At 27.6% G+C, this 11,470-nt stretch overlaps 1 protein-coding gene across 1 annotated transcript in view; it reads right to left on the reverse strand.

Moving 5' to 3' along the window:
- Positions 1-11,470, reverse strand: part of LOC100212106 (nuclear pore complex protein Nup155) — a 107,326-nt gene that overhangs the window by 92,415 nt on the left and 3,441 nt on the right. Inside the window, exon 2 of the mRNA XM_065801474.1 lies at positions 8,253-8,366. Coding sequence (XP_065657546.1) covers positions 8,253-8,366 — 114 coding nt within the window. The remainder of the gene's footprint in view (positions 1-8,252; positions 8,367-11,470) is intronic.

The raw sequence follows: 11,470 nt of genomic DNA on the forward strand, positions 1-11,470 counted from the left end.
GTGAAAAGATCATGATTTTGACAATATTTGTTGCTCAATGGAGTAATCGAAAAGTGATGAGAGAATTCAATTGTTGTATCTCAAGCAAAAGAAGTTTTAATAACCAAAGGTGTTTTATCAACCCCTAACCCAAAAAAAGGGAAATCACTACCTGTACATGTGAAAGATATGGTAAAAGAGTTTTATTACTCTGACACTGTTAGCCGTGTAATGCCTGGAAAAAAAGATTTTCTATCTGTTATAGAAAATGGGGGAAAAAAACATATTCAAAAAAGATTAGTTTTAAGTAATTTGAAGGAACTTTATCAATTATTTTCAGAAAAGTATCCAAATATCAGAATTGGGTTTTCGAAGTTTGCAGAGCTACGTCCAAAAGAATGTGTCTTTGCAGGAGCAAGTGGTACTCACTGTGTGTGTATGTACCATTCATCAAAATGTTAAACTCATGATAGTCGGATCACATATGGATGATTTACAACTAGAAGATAAACTAGTAACCCCTATTAAGAACTACAAACATGCTTTGGCAAAAATCCAATGCAATCCTTATTGCCAGCATGTCCGTTAGGCAAGTGTAAAAATTGCCCTGGAGTTGCTATGCTAAAGGAACGGCTGTTGCAATGCTTTGAAATTAAAGGAGTTGAAGAAATTGAGTATAAACAGTGGACTACAACAAATAGGTCCCAGCTTCAAACCTTTATACAGTCCACTGATGAATTTATTGAAAGATTTTTAGGGAGTTTGAAAACACTTACTAGGCATGATTTTATTGCTCAAGAGCAGGCAAAATATTTAGACTGGAAGAAAAACAATTTATCAGATGGAGAATTTCTGGTTATCGATGATTTTTCAGAAAATTATGCATTTATTATACAAGATGCAGCACAGGGATATCATTGGACAAATAATCAAGCAACTTTACATCCTTTTGTTTTTTATTATAAATTTAAAGGAAATTTATGTCATGGAAGTTATGTGCTGCTTTTGGAATGTAATACTCATGACACAATTGCAGTTTATCTTTTTCAGCGTAAACTAATTAATTTTTTAAAAGTGAAATTTGAGGTATTAAAAATAGCATATTATAGTGATGGCTGTGCAGCACAATACAAAAACTGCAAGAATTTCATAAATCTGTGTTATCACAAAGAGGATTTTGGTATTCCAGCCAAATGGCATTTCTTTGCCACAAGTCATGGTAAGGGCCCTTGTGATGGAGTTGGAGGAACTGTTAAACGTAAAGCGGTAAAAGCAAGCTTACAACGTCCATACCATGACCAAATAATGACCACTTATCAATTATATACTTTTGCTAAAGAAATATCCATGGCATTTCTTTTGAATACCTCACTGCAAATGATTGGCAAATTGAATCCACAATATTAAAGGAAAGATTTCCGAATGCTAAAACGATTCCTGTTACCCAAAAACTTCATTGCTTCAAACTATTATCCACGAATGAACTTCAAGTACAAGATTATAGTTCCAGTTCTGTGTCTAGAATTGAAAAAATTACGTCACAGAATGTTAGCCAGCTCAACTTCAGTTCAATTACTGGTTACATGGTTGTAGAGTATGATGAACATTGGTGGATAGGTTGTGTGTTGGAAAGCAATCCAGAAAAAAGAGAAGTAACCATTAACTTTCTTCACCCTCATGGTTCAAGTCAACTTTTCTCCTTCAGAGATCCTCCAAATATTTTTACCATTGATTTGAATGATCTTTTGCTAGCAGTCGAACCCAAAACTACAACTGGTTGGTCATACTTCATTACTTCTAAAGAGTCTGAAGGAGCAACCAAAGCACTTAACTTGCATCATCGTTAACTATTAAAGCTTTTTTAATTTATTATTAGCAAATATGTATTGCAATGGTAATGGTTTAAATATTATACTGCATTCCGTACTGTACTGCCATGTAAAACTGCTAAATAAAGCCTTTTTGTTACTTTTCAACTATATATATATATATATATATATATATATATATATATATATATATATATATATATATATATATATATATATATGGGCCAAGTATCACCAAATCATAGTATATTGGTATATGGTAGCTATTATATAACCTAGGGCCTACACTCAATAAATTACATTAAAATACTGTATAATTTTAAGGTATTTAAATATTAAATTTTTAGAACCTACTTATACTTTAATATTATTCCCAAAGCTGTTTATGGGAATCCCAAAAAATTTTTTTCATGAAACATCCACAATAAAAAAGCAATCTGTAAAAAAAAAAATTATGACTTTTGACCTTTGCCATCGACCAGGGTCAAAGGTCAAATGACCAAATGACCAATAACTTTTTTTTTATTGAACTTATCACTTTTTGTATAGACACAAAGTTATTTGTCTATGCAAGAGCTTCTGTTTGCCACCAAAATCAACTTCCTAAGTATAATAGCAAAAAAGTTATGACGCTTTAAATAACCAAGGTCAAGTGAAAAGGTCAAAACTTTGAAAGGTCATATCTCAGAAAATAATTGACCTAAGTCAAAAAAATTTACATGTTTTTCTTCTGTCCATATGCCCTACATGTGAGCCAATTTTCATCAAAATCCGAGTCAGTGATGTCAGATGGGTGGTTCCACTTGACGTGGAATGCCCCATATGAAACATTTTTAACTTGAAATTTTTACTAACTTAAAATTTAAGTTTTTACTCATTTGAAATTATGAAAAATATATATATACATATTAATTAGTATACTTTCTTCTTATTACTTAAATTAAAAAAGAGCTGCCTTTTTCTTGTTGTATGAAAGAGAGCTTTCTCTGGGTGCACGAAATCTAAGACTTTATAAGAATCAGATTTTGTTTTTTTAACTTCTGAGGTTCGAGCTGATTGGAAAACTTTTTAATTTTTCAACAAAAATTTGAAAAATAATATTTTGAATAATAATTATTTTGATAACTCTTTTTTCAAGAAATTTATAAATAATTTTATTTTAAACAATTTTATCAGCACCTTGGCAATAAAATAACTATTATCATATTCCAAAAAGGACTTCATGTCTAAAAAAACTCTGAGATTTGGAATCAAATACTATTATAACCTGGATTCTAGAGTCTTAAAGCTCCAAAAAATTTTAACAACCTCAGAACACTCAATCCAGAAAAATAAGTACAAGACTATGATCATTTGTGACCTAAGAATCTTTATGCATTTTAGCTAGGGAATCTATCCCTGGATTACAATAAAATTCAAATTAAAATTACATCCCAAAGTTCAGGTTGAAAAAAAATAAACTTAATATTAACTCTTAATATAAACTGCTAAGCCTAAATGTCTTTCTTCTCTATGAAATGAAAACTTCCTAAAATTTTATAAAGCTCCAGAATTCAAGAGCACAGAATCTTAAAATACAGAATCATAGACACTAAATACTAAAATTCTTCATAAACTACCTTAATTTTTTTTTTTTTTTTTTTTTGTCACCATAAGTTTAAAATATGTTACCTGCTTCTGAATACCCTTACTAAACTATTAGAAAAGAATTGGATGTGATTTATAAAAAAATTAAAAAATAAATATCTTAAAGAACTACTAGAAAAATTCAAACTCCAAGTTTTCCTCAAGAAACTTTGTTTTTTGCTCTTAAAGCCTAATATAGGATAAACAAAAGAATAAAATAAAAAAACAATAACAAAAAAGAAACGTGTCTATGCTGTGTGTTTTTGTTGTTGTTTTTTTTCAAAAATTTATTCAAAAACTGTATTTCATACTAGAGGTTTTTATTGTTATTTACTCTTGTTATAAATTTTTTTTTTTGTTTTAAAACATAAAGTAAGTTATTAAATATTTATTTTTAAATCTTTTTTTTCTTGTTTCCAAAATCAAATATAAAGAATTTCAAATTGATTTATACAATCATGCCAGTTAGGACATTTTGGAAATCAGGTTGCTAGCAATCTGGTGTTATGAATGTGGACTAGAAAGCCTAGAGCCTACAGAATTTCAAACTGTTATCAGAGTTCACATTTAGAGTTTGTGTCATTTGGCTTAAAATTAAGGCAATGTTTACATGAATATAAAAAATGTGTCAACAAATTTATATTTATTTTGTTTTAAACAGAGTAAATGCTACATGCCCCAAAATCCAACTTAAACTTCGATAATAATTTGGCAAGATTATTCTGCATAAAGTTTAAAAAATCTGTTAAATATCTTTTACTGTTCTTGCAATCTAAATGTTAAACACTTCTGTTGTTTTTAAAAAGTAGAATATTTATTGAGAAAAGTTTTCAAACTTTGAAGCTTTTATTTATATCAAAAACCTTGATTTTTGTTCAGATAATAGATTTTATATACGTTTATGTTTTTAAATGGCTTACTTGCCAACTTAGACAAACAAAAAAACATTACTTATGATGCTTGATACCAGTAGAAATTTTAATGTACTTTAAAATGGGATTTAAAATTTATCATAGTCACAGTACTTGAAAGTGATATTTATCTTAGAAAAGACATATGACAGAGATATAGTCAAAGTACTTGACAGAGATACTTATCTTAGAAAAGACATATATGACAGAGATATAATCACAGTACTTGATAGAAATATAGTCACAGTACTTGACATCTTAAAAAAGATGGCGCTTTCATAGTAACTTTGTTAAGAGATTTTAAATTTTTATTTAACTTATAATAAAGAAGTAAAACAAGTATAATCTAGATATTATTATATAAATGGTATAACAGTGGTGTAATATAAATATTTATATAAATGGTATAACAGTGGTGTAATATTAAAAAAAATGAGTTAAATACAACATATGAAGGGCTTTTTGATAAACAAATTAGTCTTGTATTTTTTTTGTTGATTTCAAAGTATTATTTATCAGCGCGCTGCAAGACACATTAAACAAAAAATTGTGACACCTAAACTTTTTAATTATCGGTTGGGCTCAGTACTTTCTGGCCAGATACATAGCAATAACTATTCGAGAAAGATAAATAATTGAGAAATACTTAATGAAGTTCAAATTTTTTTTATAATGATAATAATAAAAAAATATAATATATAATACAAAATATGATGAAACTAAATTATTGTATCATTAAGTTTTTAATATGTTTGAACAAATTTCAGAGGACATTTAAAAAGTAACCAAATTTTTTTGAGAGTAGGTGCCGTCATGGCCTGGATCTTGCTTTCAGTGACCTTTTTCAATGCTGCTATTTAATTTTGCTTAAACTTTTTATCATCTTCTGCTGATTTGTTGCTATTAAACAAGATTTCTTTTGCAATTGTCCACTCTGGATAACTCAAAACTTGTTTGGGTCGGACAGTGTCAGATCAAATTAAAATATAATTTTTACTGCTTTACGGAACCTATTTATCCAATCGAAATCTTTGTCCTTTTATACAGTTTATTTAACGTTAGTGTAGTGAAGTTGTAGTTTCTTTCCTTATTATTTAGAATATTTCATCACAGATTTTTGTGTTTTAATAAAATAGTTTCAATTTAATATTGTATGTTTTTTTAGATAAACTTAAATTTTCACGCTGTAACTGACAACGCTTATTTTTTTTCTTTACATTTTGACAACGGTTGTTTGATGTTTTAACAATTTAAAAGCAATAAAATAAATTGTTACGTTAAAAACAACTTTTGATCATTGATCTTTTTTAAAGCTTTTATTTTACAAGAAGGCTTTTTAAAGCCTTCTCGTAAAATAATGACTAATTACTAACTAATGACTTTGCCTAAAAGACTTTGCCTAATGACTATTTAACTTTTTAAAAAAAATCTAAATATAACATTTAACCTACACATAATGTGTTTATTTTAAACAATCATTTTAATTTTTTATTTTATTTAAAAATAAAATCTTACACATTATGCGTTTATTTTAAACAATCATTATAATTAATTTTTGTCTTATTTTTAAATAAAATCAAAAATTAATTATAATGATCGTTCAAAATAAACACATCATGTATAAGTTAAATGTTATATTTTAATTTTCTTTTAGTAGGGGATTATCCATAAATTACACAATGCAAAATATATTTTAAAAACAGAAGTAGGAGATATTAAGCTCACACAGCGATTTTTATTAAACTTAATGGGCTATTTTGGTTTTTTATTTTAATAAAGTCTCCGCGAGGGAAAACTTTGATCTTTTTTGTTTTGTTTTTTGTGAAAGTTTACGTTACGTAATTTATGGACGATCCCTAGGTATGTATTTTTTATGATAAATTTAAATGTTTGAAACTATTTTTCCACATCATTCTAAAAACCTTTTAAAAGATAATTTTTTAAGTTACTTTAAATTATGAATAAGCTAAATCTTCCCACAATTTAACTGCTTTATTTTTATTTATTTTTTTATTTTTACAAAGAAGTGTTTAAATTTTTTTTTTTATACTTGACTTTCTAAATAAATTATGAAATAAATAAAAATTACGATTTTAAAAAGACTACATTATTTTTTTAAACAATTTTTTTTGTGCAACTTTTTGAAAAAAATGTTTATACAACTTAAAAATATTATAATTTTTTCTTTCCTATGATTTAATTTCACTTTTCAATAATTTAAATAAAATTTGTTGATTTATAAAACAATCAATAGAAGTAATTTGTAAAGGCGTTTTGCATAACTTAAATTAAACGTTTTAAAAGATAAGTGTACAAAAAGTAATCTTAAATTCAAGTTTTTTTAATATTATTTTAAAGCAAATTTATTTTCTTTTTCGTAAGGAATTGTTTTGCTTATTCTTTAGTTTTATTAATTTTTAAATAACCGTTAAATTGAGCCCTGGTTGCACCACTCCATTGTCTTTTAAGAGTAGTTAATTTTTTTCTTGTTGTAAGCCTTTAAAACCTTGCTCTTTTGTGTCTCTTTGACAAGAAAACAATTGCATTTAAACTTTTTGGCAAAATCTCTTTGGAATTGGCATGTATTTCTTGTAATTGACCGGATTCACTTTGTTTTCATCAACAAAACTTTTTATCTTTTCACTGCCTCTTCTTCTTTCAATAGTTCGAGTCTTCTTGCTTCAATATGTCGCCTCCTGAAGATTTAGGAACTTTTGACAATTTTGCAATTTTTGAATGTGAGTAGGTTGGATTTTGAAGAAAAATTTCAAAAACTTTTTTTCAATTATCTAATTGTTTCCTCAATTTGGATTGATAAACTGATAGTATTAGTAAAAAATGAAGTAAGTGGTGTAGTGGTAGAGCGCTCACCTCTTAAGGGGTTGTCCATAAATTACATCACGCTCTATGGGGGGGGGGGGTGAGTGGTTTTGTGACAACTCATACAAAACTTGCTACTAAAGTGTTACAACTTTGTGACACGGAGGGGGATGGAGGTCAAAAACTGTCAACAATTGCATGACGTAATTTATGAACGACCCCTAAGCAAGAAGTTTCGAGTTCAACCCTCATCACATCTCTAATAGTACCGCGCAAAACTTGTTTCTCCGCGCAGCGGCCTTGTTCATCATGGTTTGTGTTTTGGAGTTATAGAGTTGAGAGAGGGTTGTAACCGTATATTAAGAAGCATCCTTGACTGTAGTGGCCTTCATTGCCTTGGGAAGGTGAATTAACAAAAACGGAAAAAAAAAACACCCATACAATTAAATATATGAATACAAAATGTCTTCATAAAAAAATTTGGAATCAATTTGTTAAGTATTTCTGGTAGTATTTATACTATCAAGTATTTATAATTTGTTAAGTATCTCTGATCAGAAAGTACTGAGTCCAACCAATATTGTTACCATCTGAATGTTTTTTTTACCACAAGTTCTTGCCATATTTTGAAAAAAAAACTTTAATTCTTTTCATCATTATTGATATGAACTGTTAACTTATTATTGTTACACTGTTAACTTAAGTAACCGTTAACAGTTTTAGTATTTCAATTTTTAAATCTTGTGATTTTATTATAACATTTTAATGTTAAAAATTATTTTTACAAAACCATTTTAATATTTTTGTAAAATTAAAAAAATGCGCTACCAAATTTTAAAAATTTTAAACTGCAAAGCAAGGTTTTTATTTTTATAGCGTTAAAAAGCTTTAGTTGCAGGTCATGGGTTTTTCTAAAAACTGTTTTTTACTCTTTATCACTTTTTCACTCATTTATTTATACTTTTCCGTTTTTGTTTTTTTTTTGTCTAAGTAAACTTAAAAATTTATCATTATTTACAAGATAAAGTTATAAGAACCGAGAGTTATAAGTTAAAAGTTATAAGAACTTTGTTTAGAGAAAAGATACTAGTAAATTGACTAATAAGTTCTTCTGGAAGCGGAGTTCTTTTAACGGATATAAGTTTTTGTTTTACGCATTCTGGATAATCATAGTCATTCATCCCACTGAATGAAGGAGAAGCTAAAATCAACAATGTTTTAAAATCAATAAATTTCAAAACATTGTTTCATACAGTGATTTAAATAAAATAATATACAAAATGCAACAGCAACAAATCTTAACAAAATCTAAATTGAAACTAAAAATAAATAACATGGAACTAAATAAAAATAATTTTTAACAAAATATCTTTTTTTTAAATGTCATTTTTACAGCATGTTGTTGATTTAAATTTTATGTCTGCTGTTAAAAATCTATCAAATATTCAAGGTCGAGACATTTTAAAAAATTCTTGTTTTAAACTACTCAAAAATTAACTTATTGATAAATTTTTCAAAACTTGTAAAATTTGTAAATTTATTAAAATTCATAATTAAATTGTAATTACATTTTTGATCTGTTTTTAGAATTTAAAGAACACAATTTTAATAAAACAAAGACTTATAATTTAAAGGAAAGTCATAGTTGACCAATATAATAAAAAAATTATCTTAACTTAAGACATCACTGTGGAAAAAGAAAACATAGCCTCATAATGGAAAAAAATTAAACTCATAAAAGAATACTGCAATTCATGTTGAGATATAAAAAAAGTATAAAAAACTTTAAGTTATTTAGACAAAAAATCGAAAAAACTTTTTTTCATATATAAAAAGCAAACTAAAAATATCCACTACAATACAAGCTCTTGAATCTGACAGCGGTGAACTAAAAAACAACAAAAAGGACACAGTCGATATATCGAGCAACCAATTTGAGTCCATCTTCAGAAAAAAAATTAACGTACAAAGCCACATAGTCGGTCGAAGAACATATAAAATGATTGATAACGTAAACATCACAGAGGACAAAGTAGCAAACATACTAACTAAAATTGATAGGAACAAATTGCAAGGAGCAGATAGCATTCTTGCTCAAATTTGCCATCGAACTCTCCAAGCCACTATCAATCATACTCAATATCTCATTGTGCTCAGGAGTCGTACCAACATCATAACTAGATGCAAATGTGACACCAATATTTAAAAAAGGAAGCCCAACAAATCCTGAAAACTATAAACCAATCATCTTGATGTCGGTCCCATGCAAAATTATGGAAAATAGTAAGAAACTATCATCTACTTTACAAAAAACAACCATTTTTGTAGTGAATAACCAGTGACGTATTCAAATATTTTTGGGCATACCAATCATACCTCCGAGGACACATTAAGGACCTTATTTATTTTTTAGTAAACAATCATTAGTGTATTCATATTTCTGGATCTCATGTAGCAATCGGCACGAAAAACATTAAAAGACTACCGAAAACAGTCAAATGCGGCCTCCACACTCTATAAAAAACAAACTTATGTAAGTATTATATAAATATTGAAATACTTTGAGCTGGAGTTTGGGCTAAAAATTTATGCGCCCACACCGGTATATCAGCATCAAAACCAGCCTAGATATGTCACTGACAACATCGCTTCATTCCAAATTAAATTGTGTTTGACAAACCTTTTGGAAACTATAAAATACCACTAGATTTGGTATTCCTTGACCTTTCACATACATTTGATTTGGTAAAGAATACAAGCCTTATTGAAAAACTGAGCAAATATGGCATAAGTTAACTACTTGCATAGATTGGCTCATTTTTAACATCTTAAGCCACAAAAACCAGTAAATAAAGCTGTGTCAACAGTTTACTGAAAAATATTATATCGCAATAGCCAACACTCTGGAAGAAGCCCTATACAATATATGTCAAATCAGGTTTGGAATACGCAGCATGCATTTGGTCACCAGCAACAAAAAAGGACCAAAAAAAACTTGAAAAAGTTCAGCAATGAGCTACCAAGAGTCAACATGCAATAAGACAACAAAGCTATAAAGAAAGGCTAATCAAACTCAACCTAACTAGTCTAACTATACGCTAACAAAGAGGCAACTTAATTCAAGAATTCAAAATCATAAAATAATTCAACAAAATAAAATGGTGTTTACCAACTATCACAGGAGAGCCAAGAGCTGGTTGTATTGGACAACTCAGCAAAGATTTAGTCCAAAACAATGCACTGCAAAGCATTTTTTTCACTAACAGAACATGAACTGTTGGAACTTGTCATCTAACCATACTGTTTAAATGATTGTTTTTGAAGAAAATAATGACTTTTATAATGTTGATGAAGAACGATAACAATATAAAGTTATGTCAATCTTTAAATAGTCAAAAGATTGTTATAAAATCCTGCATAGAAACATTTATGAATACAACTACAACAAAGTTTCCGTGCAAGTATATTGATACTCTAGGAGGTTATGGAAAAACATATATGTGTTATTGCCTTTAAGTGTATCTTAGAAGCATAAAAAAGAAATCAAAATTTACAACATTCACTGGAATGGTATCTACATTACTTCAAACTGACTCTAGTGGTAATGCTATGAATGCCATGAATAAATTAATGAAAGAACTTATGACAGCTTTTAATCCTAATTTCTGTACTCTGCTCTTCAGTGGAAAAAGTTGAGTTATTGGCAATGGTATAATAACCAAAATCACGGAAAGTAATTTGAAATATTTGCAAACATGAAAAATCTTTGAGACTTATCAGAAAAAATGTGAACAAATGTTGGAGAATCTGGGTTCATGGACTAGGTATTAAAAATTGGAAATATATATTATATATATATATATATTATATATATATATATATATATATATATATATATTATATATATATATATATATATATATATATATATATATATATATATATATATATATATATATATAAATATATATACACACACAAACATATATATATAACCAGTAATATATTTCTACTTCATTTTAATAATTAATAATTTTTATTTTAATAATTACACTATATTCCTCCAGTTCTTCTATTTCTAATAGTGGTTGTTTGCAGCCTTATTGGATGTGAAGATGTTTAAAAAAAAAAATGTTATTAAGAAATTAAAAGAACTATCATTAGAAACTATCGAATTATAAAAAATCAAAAAAATTTAGTAATACATTATGCAAACTATGTCGCATTTAATATAAAATGTCTTTTTTGGTTAGAGGGGAATAGGATGGTTATTACTAATAGTAAATAGTACGATTCTAAAATTTG

The sequence above is a fragment of the Hydra vulgaris genome, chromosome 07 (genome assembly GCF_038396675.1).
Source record: "Hydra vulgaris chromosome 07, alternate assembly HydraT2T_AEP".
Taxonomy (NCBI): Eukaryota; Metazoa; Cnidaria; class Hydrozoa; order Anthoathecata; family Hydridae; genus Hydra; species Hydra vulgaris.